Source organism: Octopus sinensis, linkage group LG20 (assembly GCF_006345805.1).
Source record: "Octopus sinensis linkage group LG20, ASM634580v1, whole genome shotgun sequence".
In the NCBI taxonomy this organism is placed as follows: Eukaryota; Metazoa; Mollusca; class Cephalopoda; order Octopoda; family Octopodidae; genus Octopus; species Octopus sinensis.
Genome location: NC_043016.1, coordinates 18,096,431 through 18,117,931, shown reverse-complemented (window position 1 = coordinate 18,117,931; position 21,501 = coordinate 18,096,431). Strand labels below are relative to the sequence as shown.

At 39.0% G+C, this 21,501-nt stretch overlaps 1 protein-coding gene across 1 annotated transcript in view; it reads right to left on the bottom strand.

Annotated features, from left to right (window-relative positions):
• LOC115222598 overlaps window positions 1-21,501 on the bottom strand; it is a 40,792-nt gene that overhangs the window by 7,565 nt on the left and 11,726 nt on the right. Inside the window, exons 2-5 of the mRNA XM_029792896.2 lie at window positions 20,553-20,862; window positions 11,532-11,657; window positions 6,809-7,011; window positions 2,029-2,082 (exon numbers count right to left, since the gene is read on the bottom strand). Of these exons, the coding sequence (XP_029648756.1) occupies window positions 2,029-2,082; window positions 6,809-7,011; window positions 11,532-11,657; window positions 20,553-20,850 (681 nt within the window). The 5' untranslated portion in view covers window positions 20,851-20,862. The remainder of the gene's footprint in view (window positions 1-2,028; window positions 2,083-6,808; window positions 7,012-11,531; window positions 11,658-20,552; window positions 20,863-21,501) is intronic.

The following is a 21,501-nucleotide window of genomic DNA, read 5'->3' as shown; positions in this document are numbered from 1 at the left end:
ACGTCCCAGGTCGGGGCCACGGGTTATGGCCTGACTAGTCTTGCCGGGTCTTCTCATGCACAGCATACTTCCATAGGTCTCGGTCTCTAGACATTTCCTTAGTGAGACCTAAAGTTCGAAGGTCGTGCTTCACCACCTCGTCCCAGGTTTTCCTGGGTCTACCTCTTCCACAGGTTCCCTCCACTGCTAGGGTGTAGCACTTTTGCACACAACTATCTTCAGCCTTTCTTGTCACATGACCATACCAGCGCAGCCGTCTCTCTTGCACGCCACAACTGACGCTTCTTAGGTTCAGCTTTTCTCTCAAGGAACTTACACTCTGACGATTATGAACACTACTCTTTTAAACTTTTACTTGTTTCAGTCATTTTGACTGCGGCCATGCTGGAGCACCGCCTTTAGTCGAGCAAATCGACCCCGGGACTTATTCTTTGTAAGCCCAGTACTTATTCTATCGGTCTCTTTTGCTGAACCGATAAGTAACGGGGACATAAACACACCAGCATCGGTTGTCAGGCAATGCTAGGGGGACAAACACATACATATACATATATATATACATATATACGACAGGCTTCTTTCAGTTTCCATCTACCAAATCCACTCACAAGGCATTGGTCAGCCCGGGGCTATAGCAGAAGACACTTGCCCAAGATGCCACACAGTAGGACTGAACCCTTAACCATGTGGTTGGTTAGCAAGCTACTTACCACACAGCCACTCATATATATATGTATATACATACATACATAAATATATACACATACACAGACATACACACACACACATATATATATAACTTGGCTGCACCAGGTTAGCTATTTATCTATCTATCTATCTATCTATCTATCTATCTATCTATCTATCTATCTATCTATCTTTCTTTATATCTATCTATCTATCTATTTGTATGTATTATACACTTTTATATGGATTGATGAATGTATATATACATACTTTATCTGCTGTCCTCATATGTACATTTGTATGCAATAATGTGTGTGTGTGTGCGAGTGCATGTGTATATGTTTACATGCAAGAATGGATGCATGATAGACATATGCATGTACCTGTATATGCATGTACCTGCATATGTATGAACGTATGTACATGCATATATGAATTGATGCATTGATAGACAACTGACTATATTTCTATATATATTTCTATGTTACTTCTGTAGAAAACTTCTGATCCGTTCCAATTATTTCAATACTTTACTTACAAACTAAGATTGTCTTTCCACAGTTGTAGCTTCTAGCACAATTTTAATGATACCAAAAGGCCTTGGGACCCTTAGATCAACGGTTACTATTATTTATTGGTATTCCAGTATTCCAGGGTTAGGTTCCCTTCTTCAGGAAATTTACAGAAAATGGTGTTGATTACTTATTTCTCTCCTCTGTGGTGTGCTACAGAGGAGAGGAAGCAGCTAGTAACACCAAATAACAAGAATGAATTGTGGACTTGAAAATGTATCTAGGTTGTGTGTGTATATATATATATATATATATATCTAGGCGCAGGAGTGGCTGTGTGGTAAGTAGCTTTCTTACCAACCACATGGTTCCGGGTTCAGTCCCACTGCGTGGCATCTTGGGCTAGTGTCTTCTGCTATAGCCTCGGGCCGACCAATGCCTTGTGAGTGGATTTGGTAGACGGAAACTGAGAGAAGCCCGTCGTATATATGTATATATATATATGTATGCGTATGTATGTTTGTGTGTCTGTGTTTGTACCCCCTAGCAATGCTTGACAACTGATGCTGGTGTGTTTACGTCCCCGTCACTTAGCAGTTCGGCAAAAGAGACCAATAGAATAAGTTCTGGGCTTAGAAAGAATAAGTCCCAGGCTCAATTTGCTCAACTAAAGGCGGTGCTCCAGCATGGCCACAGTCAAATGACTGAAACAAGTAAAAGAGTAAATAAAAGAGTAATATTCAAAGCTTTTGAAAGAATGTAAGAATAATTATAGTACTTGAATGCGAATGGTGTTATAAAACATAATTATATCAAAATTTTTAATTACCTGGTAAGGACTAATTGGCAAAGGAGACTTCTTTGCAACTACTGACTGGCGTTTCTGAAATTTGTCAATAAAAAATACAATTATTTAAAATACATTTAAAACAATTAAATGGGGAATGTGTAAATAAATAAATAAAAATACAGCACTTTTCAAACATTTGTCAAATAAATGCAACAGTATAAGATATATTTTTTAAACATTTTAACCTTAGAACCAAATTATACACTGACGTGAAATAAAATACCTTGAGCCAATGTGTGTGTGTGTGTGTGTGTGTGTGTGTGTATGTGTGTGAGAGAGAGAGAGAGAGAGAGAGAGAGAGAGAGAGAGAGAACGTGGGGAGAGGGGGTGGATTCTAGAAATTTTAGTCAAAGTTTCCTCAACTTACTCCTTACCATTTAGAAAATAGAAACAACTAACATGGTTTTAAGTATTGAGAAAAGCTGGGATCATAAGGGACATAAGAATGGAATATCTTTGATCATAGTTTTGCTTGATCAGAGGTGATTTAGGACTCAACAGCAGCAATAAGAAATAGTAATAATAATAAGTACCAAATTTCTATGAAGTCAACTATTGAACTATCTTGGTCTACCAAACCTACATTAGGTTCAGTTATAACAACTTTAAATCACTCTAAATTAAAACATGTATGACATTAACTCTAAACAGAGTGACTGCATAATAATAACAACAACAACAACGCTTATGGAAGGACCTTTTGAGCGGGATGGGCTATTCAACCTGAAGAAAATTCTAATTGAGCCCGTCCTGCAAGGTCATCATCGTCGTCATCGTCATGATGATGAGGAGGAGGAGGAGGGTGGAGGGGGAGGAAGGGGAGGCGAAGGACGAGGAGGAGAACGAGAACGAGGAGGAGGAGGAGAATGAGGATGAGGACGACGAGGACAAGGAAGAGGAGGAGAACGAGGAGGAGGACGACGAGGACAAGGAGGACGACGAGGACAAGGAGGAAGACGAGGACAAGGAGGACGACGAGGACAAGGAGGATGACGAGGACAAGGAGGACGACGAGGACAAGGAGGACGACGAGGACAAGGAGGACGACGAGGACAAGGAGGAGGAGGAGAATGAGGAGGAGGACGACGAGGACAAGGAGGACAAGGAGGAGGAGGACAAGGAGGAGGAGGAAGAGGAGAACGAGGACGAGGAGGAGAATGAGGAGGAGGGGGATGATGAGGACAAGGAGGAGGACAGGGAGGAGGACGAGAACGACGAGGACGAGGACGACGAGGAGGACGAGGAGGAGGAGAACGAGGACGAGGAGGAGAATGAGGACGAGGAGAATGAGGAGGACAAGGAGGAGAATGAGGAGGACAAGGAGGAGAATGAGGAGGACAAGGAGGAGAATGAGGAGGACAAGGAGGAGAATGAGGAGGACAAGGAGGAGGAGGAGGAGGAATTGCAACTATCCTGGTGTTCAACTGGTACTTATTTTATTGACCCTAAAAGAATGAAAACCAAAATCAACTTTGGCAGAATTTGAACTCAGAATGTAATGAGTCTGGGCATATTACACAATACTACATATTCCAAAGACACAGTTTTTGGTTGGTCTAGTTAAGAAATTTGTTTGTCAGTTAGGATGTTCTGAGTTCAATCTGTCTCTGTTTTACCTTCAGCCAGTATCTTTTAGCATAGCCAATGAAATTAGACCGAGAGAAATTGTGGACATTGATTGGTTGGATTGTACCTGTAATTCAAGGAATCAGTCTTGGTACATACAATGTCATGCGGATTCTGGTTGAGAGTTGCATTAAGAGTACACATGCCAGTGGAATACTCGGCCACTTGCATTGTGATTCAATGAGTAGGGGAGGTAATTCAGTTGATGGAACAACTTGATTACTCATTGCTGAAACTAGCAGAAGTACAGTTACTTTAAACTTATAAGCTCAAATATATATTGTCCTGATTTCCAGAATCAAATATCTCAAGTGCTTATTCTATAGGCACCAATGCCTTTGACCCAAATTTGGTTGAATTTAATATCAGATTCAAATAATGAAGTAGAAATGCATTGAAATACTTCTTTCTACTGTAGCATCATCATCATCATCGTTTAACATCCAGGCAATTTCATTGACCCCAGTGCTCAACTGACACTACATTTTCCAACCGTAAAAGGATAAAAGTAGGAGCTGTCCTCAGTGGCCTTTGAATTCAAGACATAAAGCCAGAAGAAATGCTGCCAAACACTTGCCGTCTTGAAGATGGATCAAAATAATAATTGAAATTATGATTCTTATTCTTAAAGTATAATTATGCTGTTTAGTAGAAAATTGAGGTGAAATTTGAACTTCTTAACTCTTCTACTTTGTAGAATAAATCATAAAGTTTCCAAAAATATTCTCATTTATTTATTTAATCATTTCACTAATTAGACTGAGATCATGTTTAGTCTTGGGATTCTTTATATATTTAAGTGATGAAAGTCTTACAGAATCAATGTAGTGACCCAAGAAACATTTTTAATGAACCAATATAAAGACAAGAAGGAATGGAAAACGTAAGTATTAATGATAATTATTGTCAAGTTAGACAAGGGTGAAAAGTCTGGTAAGCCTGGTAAACTTAATCAGGCAAAGTAATGTACCAAGGGGAGTGAGTGACATGAAATGTTTGTGAGAGATGAAATTATTTTATTAACCCTTTAGTATTTAAACCAACCATATCCAGCTCAAATATTCTACCTGACTTATGTTCAAACAAACCAATTCCAGCCTCTCACACCTACCCTACAATGTTATCCTAAAAATAGACAATCACATCATCAAAATCGCAAAGCTATGAGATACTCTTTACTCTTTTACTTGTTTCAGTCATTTGACAGCGGCCATGCTGGAGCACTGCCTTTAGTCAAGCAAATCAACCCCAGGATTTATTCTTTGGAAGCCTAGTACTTATTCTGTTGGTCTCTTTTGCCAAACCGCTAAGTTACGGGGACATAAACACACCAGCATTGGTTGTCAAGCGATGTTGGGGGACAAACAAAGACACACAAACATATACACACATATATATGACGGGCTTCTTTCAGTTTCCTTCTACCAAATCCACTCACAAGGCTTTGGTCGGCCCGAGGTTATAGTAGAAGACACTTGCCCAAGGTGCCACGTAGTGGGAATGAACCCCGAACCATGTAGTTGGTAAGCAAGCTACATACGACACAGCCAATACAAATAAATAAGCCTTACATTTGACAGAGAGTAATCTGAATGTTAAATGGTTAAAGTGGCCATATCCAGCCCAAATATTTTACCTGCTTAATGTTCAAACTGACCAGATCATGCCTCTCACTCATATCCTACAATGTCATTATAAAAATAAAGTCACATCATTGAAATCTCAGTCCTACGAGTTAAAGTACGATTAATTTAAAACAATGTGAATAAAAAGGCAATACATTTGACAAATTAATCTGAATGCAGAATGGTTAAAGGTATGATAAGGGTAACTTTTATTTGAAGAACAGATTGAGAATAAAAATGTAATTAGCCTTATAATAGAAATTATATCACAATGGCTTTTGTGTTTTGGAAGTCAAGCATGGGAGGATAGCAGCTTAATATAGATAATTAAATATGTAGAACAGCAATATCATTTAATTAATTTATTAATAAGCTAGGATAGTTCAAAGAACAAACATATGCATACATACAGACAAATACATGCATTCAAATGATATAAACATGTAAATGTGCATTGACACCACGTATGCATTTAGACATGTACAGAGAGAAGCATACACATTCTAAAACTTATACACACAAGCACACACACATACACACACACATATATATGCATGTATGTATATTTATACGTATACATATAAATACATACATACATACATATATATATATATATATATATATATACTCTTTTACTTGTTTCAGTCATTTTGACTGTGGCCATGCTGGAGCACCACCTTTAGTTGAGCAAATCGACCTTAGGACTTATTCTTTGTAAGCCTAGTACTTATTCTATCAGTGTCTTTTGCCGAACCGCTAAGTTATGGGGATGTAAACACACAGCAGCATCGGTTGTCAAGCGATGTTGGGGACACACACATACACAAACATATACACACAGCTGCATATATATATATATATATATATATACGACTTCTTTCATCTTCTATCTACCAAATCCATCCACAAGGCTTTGGTCGACCTGAGGGCTATAGTAGTAGACACTTGCCCAAGGTGCCCCACACAGTGGGACTGAACCCGAAACCATGTGTTTGGTAAGCAAGCTACTTACCAACATACCCACTCCTGTGCATATATATATATGCATGTATGTATGTATATTATATTCATCACCATCGTCTATGCTGGCATGGTTCGGATGGTTTAACCAGGATGGGTAAACTGAGAAGCTATATATATATATGTATGTATATGTATATATATATATATGTTTATATATATACATACCTATATATTTATATACATGTATGTATGTATGTCTACACACATACATACACACATACACACATGCATTTGTGTATGTCTACATCCATTATCTCATAGCTTCAACATTTCAATGTGATTGCTTATTTTTAGAATGACATTGTAGAGTAGGTGTGAGAGGCTGGATCTGGACAGTTTGCACATAAGCAAGTTCAATATTTGAATTGGATATAACCAGTTTAAATGCTAAAGGGTTAAGAGAAGAAAAAAAACAAAAAGGAATGTAAAACAAATCCAACATTTATTTTGTTTTTTTTTTCTTGACAAATATTTATTCAACTTACCTCATTGCTTTCTTGATCTCCAAGAGCATGTGCAACACCAGATCCAATACTAGCAGTAGCCTTTCGACTTTTGGTATTGATCACTTTACTGCCGGCGGGGCAGGTGAACATGTGATCAGCATCACAGGGGCAGTTCTGAGACTCTTGATATTTTCGGTTGTTGTTAGCAGTATTTTCAAATTTTTCCAAACAGCCATCTCTCTCTGAATAACAAATAATGGATTTCAAATGAGATAAAAAAAAAAGGCAAAATATACGGAAAAAAAAAATGACATGGTTAAGATAAGTCTATTTTGCTGTTGTTGTTGTTGTTTCTTTATTTGTTCACAAAACTCTGGCAGATCAGATTGGAGCCTGGTGCAGCCATCTGGTTCAACAGACCTCAGTGAAATCATCCAACCCATGCTAGCATGGAAAGCAGAAGTTAAACGATGATGATGATGATGATGATGATGATGTCAGACAAAATGTTTAGTGGTATTTCTTCTGCTTTTATGTTCTGAGTTCAAATCCGCTGAGGTAAACATTGCCTTGCAACCATTCAGGATCAATGAAATAATCAGAACACTGGGGTCATATTAATTAATTAGCCAAGGACCCAACAATAATTGGCACTATCTACACCATTATTCTCTATGGCTGGGTTAGTTTGTACTTAAGATGATTGTATACATCTCTCCTTTACGCTTTCTTTTTTGACTACTTGTGGGTCAAAGGGGCATGCAACATCACCTATATAGCACATGTGCTATACCTATTTCTTTACTGCCCACAAGGGGCTAAACACAGAGGGGACAAACAAGGACAGACAAACGGATTAAGTCAATTATATCGACCCCTGTGCGTAACTGGTACTTAATTTATCGACCCCAAAAGGATGAAAGGCAAAGTCGACCTCGGCGGAATTTGAACTCAGAACATAACGGCAGACGAAATACAGCTATGCATTTGACCCGACATGCTAACGTTTCTGCCAGCTCGCCGCCTTGTCCACTATGTGCTATACCTTGTCCACTACCACTAAGTCTGGTCTGTTATGCTCTAGCACCTGACCTGTTTGGATTGGGAAATCCCAGACGATTTTGCAAGTCTCTAACTCGACCACTCTGTGGTTTGTGCTCATACCACGTCTTGTCTCTCTCTAGCCCCCACTTTTTGCACAGTTTCCAGTGTAGCCCATTTTGCTGCCTGATCATATCACCACAACTTCTAGTAGTTTTGGGCAGGTCTAGGGCATTTGTTCATGATATGGGCAATGGTTTTATCCACTCTGATGCAGATGTGGCACAGCGGAGACACTTGCTCATTTGTAAGCTAAAGCTTGGTCTTGCACTGCCAGTATAATGCTCTCCAGTCTCTTTTTTAGGGTTCCTTTCATCAGCCAATCCCACCTGGTTTTTCCAGCAACTTCTGTTGTGGCTGCATGGAATTGATTGTGTATTCCCTTCTTGCGTAATTCTTCTTCATGTCCTTTTTGTACTTCTTCCTTTGTTTTTGCCTTTTTCCCTGCTTTCAGTACTCCCTCATTCCTAACTTTCACTAGTAAGGTTTCCTTACTTTGGGCTAGGTATCTCATTAAACTCTCGAGTTTGATACGCATGCAGTCTTCCCCACTTATCAGTCCTCTTCCTCCATTTGCTCTCTTCATGTATAGGCAATCAGTGTCTGCATGTGGATGATGGACTCCCTGCATCGTTAGGAGCTTTCTTGACTTCCTGTCCATTTCCTTTAGCTCCTCCTCTGTCCACTTCAGGATTCCAGTGTCATACCAAACTACTGCGACTGTGCACAAGTTTATTACCAAAATTATGTTTCTGGCATTCGGCATTGAAGCTAATATTTTTCTCTCTCACCACAGGTACTCTCTTGTTGTATTTTCCTTCTGTCTTAGGTATTCCCAGCTATCTATAGTTGGATTGAGGTTGAATTGCCTTCATCATTTCACCACTTGGCAACCTTATGCCTTCTGTCCTGACAAGTTTTCCTCATCTCAATGCCATCGTAGCACATTTTGAGAACCCAGACTCCATCTTAATATCATTGGAGAAAATCCGTACGGATTGGACTAAGCTGTCCAGTTCTGCCTCGCTTTTTTATGAATAATTTCAAGTTGTCCATGAATAGCTAGTGGTTCAGTTTTCCTTTACCCCTTCCCAGGTCATACCCCAACTTTGTTTTCTGTAATATTTCACTCAAGGGGATCATTCCCAGCACAAAGATCATACTGTCCCCCCTGGAAGATTCTTCCTTTGATTTTCACCTCTCCAGATATTTGATTCCCTACTGTCAATTCTGTTCTCCAACATTTCATACTGTTCCCTATAGGGTTCCTCGTATTCTCTGCTACTCCATACATTTCTATTGTTCTTATTATCCATGAGTGTGGTATACTATCCTATGCTTTACAATAGTCAATCCATGCCATGTTAAGGTTTGTGTGTCTTCTCTTTCAGTTCTTGCTAATTAGATTATCAATTAAAAGCTGATCCTTCATTCCCTGGCTCCTCTTTTGACACCCTATCTGTTCAATAGGTAGCAGCCCACCTTTTTCTAAGTGTTTATACAGTTCACCAGCCAAAGCACCTGACATTAGTTTCCACATTATTATTATTATTATCATTATTATTATTGAGTGAGAGGGCAGTGCATGCCATCAAAGTGACACTGGGGTAAAATATACAAAGCCCAATATACCCATCATGACTACCCGTCTGATAAGGGTACACTAGGCACATGCATCACAACCATATGTGCATGATATGGTGGTCTCATATCAAGATAAACAGCATATGACCTTGCAGGTTGGGCTCAGTTAGAATTTTCTTCAGGTTAAGTAGCCCATCATGCTCAAAAGGTCCCTGAATAAGGGTTGGTTAAAGAAGCTGAACTAAACACCCATGTTTCCAAAGGTGAATTATTCAAACCCCAAAGAATCCCTCTCAACACATGGCTATGCTACTCCCCCACTACTTCTGCTCATGATCAGAGATGCACACATCGTCAGCCACTAAGGGACATGCTCAACTAGTTACGGTCAAACAACTGACAAGCAAATCTGTGGTATTGAGCAGAATATTTGCTGTAGCCCATCTTTTATACCAAGATAAAACAATGTACATGATAACACTTCCAATCAGTTAAGATCAGAAGCCACAAGCGCCACTGCCTGTTACTGCATCAGGGCATTTATTATTATTATCATCATCATCATCATCATCATCATTATCCTCATTATTATTATTAAGGCTACAAGCAGTGCTGGAGAAAAGGCTTAGCAACATTTCTTGCAGCCATTTATGTTCTGAGTTCAAATACCACCAGGCTCAACTTTACTTTTCGTCTCTTTCAGAGTCAATAAAAATAAGTACCAGTTGAGCACTAGAGTCAATGTAATTTTCTTCCCCTCCCCTCAAAATTGATGGCCTTGTACCAAAATTAGAAAGAATTATTAATCTTTTTTGTTGTTTTACAGAAGTTAAAGGAGGAAGAGAAGAACTTATGAGCCTTATCTTTTATCAGGGTCTCAAAAACTTGTGGAACAAAAGGAGGGAGTTCTGTTTAGACCAGGGACCAAGCCAAAATTTTGTGTGCTAGTGGCACGTAAAATGTACCCACTACACTCTTAGAGTGGTTGGCTTTAGGAAGGGTATCCAGCTATAGAAACATTGCCAGATCAAATTGGAGCTTGGTGCAGCCTTCTGGCTTGCCAGTCCACAGTTAAACCATCCAACCCATGCCAACATGGAAAGCGGACCTTAAATGATGATGATGATGACGACGATGATAATGACGATGATGTTGTGACTGTGGCATTGAAGGAGATGTTGATGTTGATGATGATGAGAAGGAGGATAAGCAATAGTTGCAAAATTTGCCCCACTAAGCACAAAATCTAATATAAAGAGAACGATGGGCTTGTTATTGCTGTTGTTGTTGTTGTTGTTGTTGTTCATGTTAATGATCGGGGAGGAGGTGGTGGAGGAGGAGAACGACAAGGATGAAGTCAAGGATGGGGAGGAGGACAATGATGATGATGATGAGGAGAACAAAGCCAAGGACAAGTAAAGGAGGAGGAGGATAGGGAGGAGGAGAACAATGATGAGAGGGAGGAGAAGGACAAGGAGTAGGACGAGGAAGAGGAGAACAACGAGGATGAAGTTAAGGATGGGGAGGAGGACAATGATGATGAGGAGGAGGAGAATGAAGCCAAGAACAAGTAAAGGAGGAGGAGGAAGAGGAGGAGGATAGGGAGGAGGAAGATGAAGAGCATAGGGAGGAGGAAGAGGAGGAAGAGGAGGAGAAGGAAGAGGAGGAAGAGGATAGGGAAGAAGAAGATGAAGAGGAAGAGGTTAGGGAGGAGGAAGAGGAGGAGGATAAGAGGAGGAAGAGGAAGAGGAGGATAAGGAGGAGGAGGATAGGGAGGAGGACGAGGAAGACGATGATGATGACATTGACAATGACTGCCATGAAGATGATGACAATGATGATTATGGTCATGGTGGCAGCAATACTAATGGCAATGGCTTGAACAACAGTGGCAAAATAAGCAATGTTAAAGCACAACAAAAACTTACTTAACAAATGAGAATTATGGCATTGTTGTTGTTGTTATGGACAATGATGATAATGATGGTGGCAGTGATGATGTTGACAACAATGATGATGATGATGATGATAAGGATGATGATAATGATGATGTCAGCGTTAAAGATAAAGGATTCACCTGTGTATCCTTTTGGACAAGGGTTCGGTGGATTGCAGTAAGCTGGTAAATCCTTATCAGACTTTATTTCTTGTTTAGTAGTCTTCTGTTTCCCTTGCGGTGTCAAATGCTGTTCTCCAGAACCTCCTGTAATAACGAAAATCAAAAAACAATATATATGTATTTAAATAAATATATAAGGGTAAAAAATTGTTAAAGATAATAATTTATACTAGTGGCCAGCATGCGTAATAATTTGTCTGCAGATCATAAAATACATTTATATATATATTTGTGTTTAAATTACACACTGAGAGGAAAACTACTTGGTGGTCTCTACAATGTCCATGCTAGGTTGAAAATGACTACTCAGTAGGGGCTCTGAACTTGCTAAAAATACCAGCCAGATTACCCTCATAACATATCTTACTGTCTTTCGAAATAAAAAATAAAAAGAAAAAGAAACATTGCATAATGTAATCCTAGATACTGTGCTCCTTACCAAATCAAAAAGAACCGGCAGGCTGGCGACACCTGGAATGCTTTCAATCATAGGCCTGCTCAACCAGGGTTGACCTGGAGATTTATAAATAATAACAACAAAAACAGATTTACTATTTGACGGGTATTTTCCCTCATCTTGTTTGTTGTTAACACAACGTTTCAGCTGATATACACTCCAGCCTTCGTCAGATGAGGACAAATATCCATCAAATGTAAATAATGTACATAATTCCTCATCTCTTAAATATAGAACTGGAACAAAAACAGAATATAAATCAAAATAAAAAATTAGAAATCCAGTTAGCTTCTACCAATTAAGTAAGCAATAATTACTCATCGTAGCTCCCACCCACCCACTCACCAGCATTCCACTAAATATAAAATACAAGATATTCTATTTATTCTATTGACCTTAATTGTTGTATTCCTACTGTTCTGATTTAGAATTTATTGTTTTGCTAAATAAAAAAAAAATAATGATAATAAATAAACTAAATAAACAAAAATACAGAATAAAACAAAAAAAAAATCTTATTGTTTCTTCACAGTTGAGTGACAAATACCGGGACAGTAATATATACATATATATGTGAAAAGACTTAGTGAGGTGTTCCCATATAAAAATTAGTCTAAACTGGATTTCAAAACAGTTTATAGATGTTTCACCACACAAAATACAACTACACCCATTTCCTTTCTTTAAACTTTTTTATTTTTCGAGAACAAATATACCTACATTACATCATATTATTTGAGAATTCGTTGTCTACCCTTGCTGTGCCATTATTGACCAGATTGTGTTGTATCTGTAACCTGCCATCCATAACTGACAAATCTCATAGCGTGTGGTATAGTGTGTGTATTGGTGGTAGTCATAGGGTGTGTACAATGTGTAGTCACAGGGTGTGCGTTGGTTGGGGTCTCAGAATGTTCTTCTTTTGACAAGGGTATGCACACCAGTTACTTTGGGACCTCACAGATCTAGAAGCTCAATTCTAATCTATGTAAGTTGTGGCTTGCTGTCAATAAATAGATACTATAGTGCCCAGGGACATCATGAGGGTAGGGGCCCAATTCTGGTCTAATATGCTATGGCTTGCTGTCAGCAAATAAATATGAAAGGACCCAGTGCAGTGGGTTGCTCAGGGACTTCCTAAACCTAGGGACCCAATTTGACCTAGGTATGCTGATCTATGTATGCAGTGATTTGCTGTCAGTAAATAAATATTAATGGGTACAGTGCATTGATTTGCATAGGGACCTCATGAGTGTAGGGGGCCCAATTCTAATTCGTGTATGCTGTGGCATGCTATCAATAAATAAATACTATTAGGGCCCTGTGCATTGTGTTACCTAGGGATCTCACAGGTCTAGAAGCCCAATTCTAATCTATGTTAGTTGTGGCTTGCTGTCAATAAATAGATACTATAGGGCCCAGTGCAGCAATTTGCCCAGGGACCTCATGAGTGTAAGGACCCAATTCTGATCTATATATGCTGTGGCTTGCTCTCAACAAATAGATATGAAAGGACCATGTGCAGTGAGTTGCCCATAAACCTAGGGACTCAATTTGACCTAAGTATGCTGTCAATAAAAACTCTAGGGCCCAGTTCACTGATTTGTCCAGGATCCCATAATGCTGTTAAGACTACCCTGGGTTTGATACCTACAAAACACTGTAATATCTAAATGACTGACAATTTCATAAGTCATACCATCCTTACCATTTTCTTCTTCTCAATAAATTTTCTTTGCACAAACATCATTCAAGTGCAGCCTAGACGTTGTCTGCCATGCATAGATGCACAGGAATGACAAAAGCGTTGTGCAAAAGCGGAGTATAATAACTTGCTCCCATTCAACAGCACAAAGGACCGAGAGAAAAAAAAAACACTATGGAAATATTGTTACAAAAAACAAAACAAAGCGAACAGTACTTTGTAACTGACTGAGGTAAAATTACCAGCAAGAGAGAGAGAGAGAAGTAGAGATGAAGTGATTTTAATATGATTTATGTTAGAGCATTGAGACATTTGATATTGGCAAGATATCAAATTGCTTAAAATGTTAGTAAGAATGTTTGCTCTAAATCATTGTTTTCCGTTTTGTTTTGTGCTTTTCATTATTCTTACAAAATGGGAGTAGGTTGTGGAAGTGGTTCCTTCCATGGCCTCTACAGTTCTAAAATAATAATCTGAATATTACTGACAGCCAAATTATCCAATGCACCTGAATTTCCACCTCCGCTTCTCTGATACCCTATTTTCTGTCATTTAAAAAAAATATTTCTACTTGTTTTAGTGGTTGAAGCAATTCAGCTGTGGCCTTGCTGTGACACACTCATGCCTATCCCTGTCTTAAATGTCCCGCAGTCAGCTTTCCCACTCGCAAATGAGTAAGCAAGAATAATCCTTTCTGCTATAGGCACACGGCATGAAATTTGGGGGAGGGCTGAGTTGATTAGATCGACCCCAGTACTCAACTGGTACTTTATTTATCGACCCCGAATGGATGAAAGGCAAAGTCGACCTCAACAGAATTTGAACTCAGAATGTAGCAGCACATGAAATACTGCTAAGCATTTCGCCTGGCATGCTAACAATTCTGCCAGCTTGCCTCCTTTGTAATAATAATGGCTGTAATAATAATGAGTATGTAATAATAATGGTTATCCCTCAAGTCTGAAAAAGACAATTCCACAATTTCTTGCTGAACAACCTATCCAGATGATTTGTTTACAGTCATCAAATGTTTACCTGAAATCCATTCTGTTACAAATATTCTCGTCAGGTAAAAAAAGACTTTTCTAGTTAAGCTGCACCTCCCCCTAACCATTCCACATAAATCGGATGGATCTTTTTAAAATTCTTCCAAGCATTTATCTTACAATCCAGAACATTTCAGCCCTCTCTCTTATCCTCATGCTGTAGAACATTAGCAAATCTGCTTCCTGCTCCTCCCTTCACTGTGTAAACCTGCCACCAAGCTCCCCTTCTGGTTACTTGATATAATTCTCTGCTACCACCATTTTACTAGTCTTTATAAGTCTGTCCTTTTGCTTTCATAGCATTGCCTGTTTCATTGTTCCACCATCATGTCATCTTGTATTGGGTTGTCTGGAAAGTTTGTGCCGATTTATAGTAGCTTACTCTTTCGACTTATTTTATAACATGGTTGAGTCCATAAAATAGGATTTGACTACACCTCCATTTAGAGCACAGTTTAAGCTATCTTTTCGTGGAAGAAGGTTTATGTTCCTATAACCTGTGTTAATTCTGTAACCCTTTAAAATAGAAGATAAGAAAGTTCATTTTCGGCACTTGTTGCTTTGGGAACCAGACAAAAATTGCTGCAGCTCGGCTGGGATCTGTTACCCCACCCTTCATATTCACCAGATATAACTCTTTCAGATTTCTACTTATTCAGGTCTCTGCAGAATAGTCTTAATGGTAAAAATTTCAATTCCTTGGATGACGTAAAAAGATACCTTGATGAATTCTTTGCCATGAAACCCCCTCAATTCTGGGAAGAAGGTACTTTCAAGTTAAAGGAAAGATGGAGACGCATTGTGCAACAAAATGGTTCATATTTGGTTGATTAAAAATGTAATGGCAAGTATTTATTGACCTTTTTCTTTCCTTTAAAAATCGGCATGAACTTTCCGGACAGCCCAATATTAACTTCTAGAAACAAGTGTTTTCTGCGATAGCTTCAGGCTGACTGAAGCCCTTGTGATTGAATTTGAGAGGCAGAAGTTTCTGTCGTGCGTGTAAGTGCCTGTGCCTCCTAACAGAGAGGGAAACAAAATGAATGCGATTTCCATCATCAGCGAAATGCTTAACGGTATTTCATTTGTCATTACGTTCTGAGTTCAAATTCCATCGAGGTCGACTTTGCCTTTCATCCTTTCGGGGTCAATTAAATAAGTACCAGTTACGCACTGGGGTCGACGTAATTGACTTAATCCGTTTGTCTGTCCTGTGTTTAGCCCCTTGTGGGTAGTAAAAAAATAGGTATTTCGTCTGTCTTTACGTTCTGAGTTCAAATTCCACCGAGGTCAACTTTGCCTTTCATCCTTTCGGGGTCAATTAAATAAGTACCAGTTACGCACTGGGGTCGACGTAATTGACTTAATCCGTTTGTCTGTCCTGTGTTTAGCCCCTTGTGGGTAGTAAAGAAATGGGTAGTAATTTTTGTAGTAATAATAGTAATAGTAGTAGTAGTAGCAGCAGCAGTAGTTATTATTGTCGTTGTTATTGTGTTTTATTGATATTTAAAAAGAATTTTAAAAAATGAATTAACTAACAAGATCAAAACGTAGTTCTAACATTCACTAGTTGGCATTAAAGACCAGATTAATCTCAGTCTGAATTGTCTGTTTAGTACAATTATTCTTGGTCACCTGATCTTTCTAAAATCACCCCTGCTGCATTATGTGTATGTGCGTACGTGTTAGTGACCTAACAAGTGTATATCTTTACATAATGGCTAGATTTAATCAAAATAACATCTCCGTCAAATCACACGCACACACACCGCATAATTATTTTTTTTAAAGTAAATAAGAGATCAGTTAAGATTAGGCAGTTCTACATTGGCCCAGGCGTGGCTGTGTGGTAAAAAGTAAGTAGTTTGCTTCTCAAACACATGGTTCCGGGTTCAGTCCCACTGTGTGATATTTTGGGTGTCTTCTAATATAGACCAGAGTCGATTAACTTCAAGCAATTATTTATAATATATCATATATTATAAATAACCAGCAGAAATTATTAATGAAATATAGTTGTTTTGTGTTATTTTCCTGTTTACATCACCAAAGTTAAATAAGTGTGTGAGAGTGTCCCCACCGTACGACAACTGGTGTTGGTTTGTTTATGATCCCTTAATCAAGCAGTTCGCCAAAGAGACCGACAAAAAAAAAGAACAGGTTTTACAAAGAAAAAATAGAGGTTGATTCTTTTAACTAAAAATAAACTCTTCAAGTCAGTGCCCCCAGCCTGGCTGCAGTCTAATATCTGAAACAAATAGAAGATACCCACTACAAAATAAAGAGAACGGTTTGCTCGACATCCAGAATTTAAAACAAGTCTTTTTGTTTTTCCTTTTTTTTTTTTTGGTATATTACTAAAAGCAAACACACACACACACACACACACACACAACGAAATTACCTCCCTTTCTCATTTCAAGGGAAGTAATCACTTTATTTCAACGCCGCTTTTAGATTACGTACCTTTGACTTACGCAATAAAATTTTTCTTTTTTCCTTTATTAATTTTTTTTAGTTAAATTTATTTATCTGAAATTATGGGAACATTTTAAAGAAAAAGTACATATGCAGTCATGCCTCAACTTGCGTCAGTAACTGATTCCAAGACAACTCGAAAAACGATATGCATAACACAAAACGAAAAAAAGAACAAACCATTAAAAAAAATTTACCAGCTTATATCTGATTTAATAAATGATTTGTACATATTTTCACATGTACATTCTTAGATTTTTTTCCTCCTACAATACTGTTTATTTGGGGTTTCTTTAATTTTTATTCTTATATATATTGTGCTAACCAACCACATGGTTCCGGGTTCAGTCCCACTTCGTGGCATCTTGGGCAAGTGTCTTCTGCTATAGCTCGGGCCAACCAATGCCTTGTGAGTGGATTTGGTAGACGGAAACTAAAAGAAGCCTGTCGTATATATGTATATATATATATGTGTCTGTGTTTGTCCCCCTAGCATTGCTTGACAACCGATGCTGGTGTGTTCACATCCCCGTCACTTAGCGGTTCGGTAAAAGGAGACCGATAGAATAAGTACTGGGCTTACAAAGACTAAGTCCCGGGGTCGATTTGCTCGACTAAAGGCGGTGCTCCAGCATGGCCGCAGTCAAATGACTGAAACATGTAAAATAAAATAAAATAAAATAAAATAAACTATATATTTGCTGAGGCTGACTTAAAGTTGGATAAAGCAAGTGAAACTGAAGTTCATTTATTATTTCCATTAATTTCTTTACAAAAAAATCAAACGCAAGATTTAACAATGTCATCTGAGATATGCCAGTGGAAGGAGTAGACCCAGGAAAATGTGGGCCGAATTGTTTAGAAAGGATCTTCGGATGCTGGGCCTCAGAGAAGAAATAACAAGGGAAGATGTGGGTCGAAGTGACGATCAACACTAATCAAGCAGGCCTTGAATTCAAAATGTAAAAGTCCATAGCTAAATACCACGCAGTATTTTATACAATGCTCAACTGATTTAACCACTTTTCTACAAATATCTCATTATCATAATCATCATCATCATAATCGTTTAATGTCAGCTTTCCATACTAGCATGGGTTGGACGATTTGACTGAGGACTGGCGAACCAGATGGCCACACCAGGCTCCAGTCTGATCTGGCAGAGTTTCTACAGCTAGATGCCCTTCCTGATGCCAACTACTCTGAGAGTGTAGTGGGTGATTTTACATGCCACTAGCACGAGGGCCAGTCAGGTGGTACTGGCAGTGACCATGCTCAAATGGTGTTTTTACGTGTCACCTGCACAGGAGCAAGTCTAGTGGCACTGGCAATGACCTTGCTTGAATGTTTTTTCCCATGCCACCAGCACCAGTGCCAGTAAGGCGACACTGGTAATGATCATGCTCGAATGGTGCTTTTTACATGCCACCGGCACGGAAGCCAGTTAGCTCCTCTGGCAATGATCACGCTCAGATGGGGCTGTTAGCGCTCCACTAGCACGGATGCCAATTATCGAATTTGATTTCGATTACTATTTCACTTGCCTCAACAGGTCTTCGCAAGCAGAGTTTAGTGTCCAATGAAGGAAAGGTGAAAGGTACGCATAAGTGGGCTGGTTACACTCCTGGCATAGGCCACGGATTATGGTCTCACTTGGCTTGCCGGGTCTTGGGTTCTCAAAGATAAATACTTAGCTTCAATCTGTCACAGGTAACATCAAGAACTGGTTTCGTACTTATTCCAAATGGATGGGTGAATTGAGGGAGCCTTTATGTATAACGTGACCTACTAGAAATAACAAGTAAGTCTCATACAAATCAAACCGCCCTCCCCAACCATCTTAGAAAAGGATTCATTGAATAAAGTTATTCTGGGTTCCTGCATATTGGAAAAAAGATGGTTGGGCACAACTGGAGTGCCTTTGATCATAGTTCTGCTCAGCTAGGGTTAACATGGGGATGATCACCAGCAGCAGAGTATATTTTTGCCACACAGAAACAGATTTGTATGTACAGCTCCTGAGCATGAAAATCAGTATCTACCCTGATTTGCACTCTACAGCTCTGCCTCTTAGAAATAGCAACCAAATTTCCCTTGCTGTCATCATCATCCTCATCATCGTCGTTTAACACCCATTTTCTATGCTGGCATGGGCTGGACGATTTGACTGAAGTCTGGAGAGCCAGCAGTTGCACAAGGCTCCAATCTGATCTGGCAAGGATTCTACAGCTGGATGCCCTTCCTAACACCAATCACTCCAAGAGTGTAGTGGGTGCTTTTTACACGCCACCAGCACAGGAGCCAGTCAGGGTACACTGGCCACAGCTCCAATATTGGTTTTATTTGACTCAACAGGTCTTCTCATGCATATCATATTGCACAACGCATCAAGGATAGTTGTCAGAGATCACCAAGAAAAAAAATGCTTTCTAATCGTTGTATCAATACCAATGGCATCTTGTCGATTGCTATGATCTGAGTTCAAATTCCACTGAGGTTGACTTTGCCTTTCATCCTTCTGAGATTGATGAACTAAGTTAATGAAACACTGTAACCATAAATTAAATGGAACACTGGTATCAATGTCATTGACTAGTCCCTTCCCCAACTCCTCATTTCAGGACCTGCGCCTTTTGTAGAAAAAAATTATTATAACTGTGGGCATGAGTGTGTGGCTAAAAAATTTGCTTCCTAATCATGTGGTCTTGGGTTCAGTTCCACCTTGAGCAAGTGTCTTTTACTGAAGCCCCAGATAAACTAAATCCTTGTAAGCGGATTTGGTAGTCAGAAACTGATAGAAGCCCATTGTGTGTGTGTGTGTGTGTGCATGCATGTGTGTGTGTGTGCTTGCATGTGTGTGTGTGCATGCATGTGTGTGTGTGCGTGCATGTGTGTGTGTGCGTGCATGTGTGTGTGCATGCATGCGTGTGTACATGCATGTGTGTGTGAGCATGCATGTGTGTGCATGCATGTGTGTGTGTACATGCATGTGTGTGCATGCATGTGTGTGTGCATGCATGTGTGTGTGCATGCATATGTGTGTGTGTGTGCATGCATGTGTGTGTGTGTGCATGCATGTGTGTGTGTGTGTGTGTGATGATATATATTTGTATGTGTATATATATATATGAACACTCCCACAATTTAGTGATCCAGCAAAGGCGAGACTGACAGAATAAGTACTGGGGTCGATTCTTTCACCAAAACTCCTCAAGGTGGTGCCCCAGCATGGCTGCAGTCCAATGATTGTAACAAGTGAAAGATAAAGCATAAAAAAGATATTATATTCTTACCTGAAATGAACTGATAACCCCAAAGGGTATTTTCAGGAAGGTATTCTTCATCACGCTGGTTGGTTGCACCAAGGAAATCACGGTAACTTAAATCTAAATTTGAGTCTGACGGAGAATTTAACCAGTTCTTCCTGCTGGCAGAACGGTCGTCTTCAATATATGAAGCCGGGTTCTCCTCCATGTCTCTGAATTCTGCAAGACGCATAATTCTGTCCAATACCGCATTGTATGTGGAATGTGCCGGGGCACATGCCCACAGGCTAATCACCAAGAGAGATGTTATCAATTTTAGATGCATTGTTTCCAATTTCTGGATAACACAAAGAAAAAGGAGAGAAAGAAAAAAAGCACAATTATTTCAGTATATTTATATTTAAGGTACACAGAGACATATATTGATGTGAGGTACATATATGAAATAGAGAGAGGGGGAGAGGAGAGAGAGAGAGAGAGAGAGAGAGAATGTGAGAATGTGAGTGAAAGAGGGCTCGATTAAGATCCATAGAGGCCCTAAGCACTTGAAGTTATTTTACTAAATTCTTTGTTATATTTAAAGTAATTGAAAGAAAAACAGAGCATCTCAACAGAAATACAGTAATGAAAGGGTTAAAATATATATTAGAGAAACAATTTTTAAAACGGTAAAACATTACAATCTTAGATTTCAAATTATTTTACTAAATTCTTTGTTATATTTAAAGTAATTGAAAGAAACACAGAGCATCTCAAATTAAATACAGTAACGAAAGAGTTAAGAGGACATTGTTAATGGAACTTTTCCGGTAGTGTCTGTCTGGCGGGGATGGGGCGTTTTCTTTAAGTAGGTAATTGCTATCTTGTAAACCTTTTGAAAGTTCCTATACTACTATTTTCATATGCTTATGTGGCATAAAATTATAAAGCTGAAACCTCTAAAATAGACATGTGGAATCACAGAATACAAAATGAA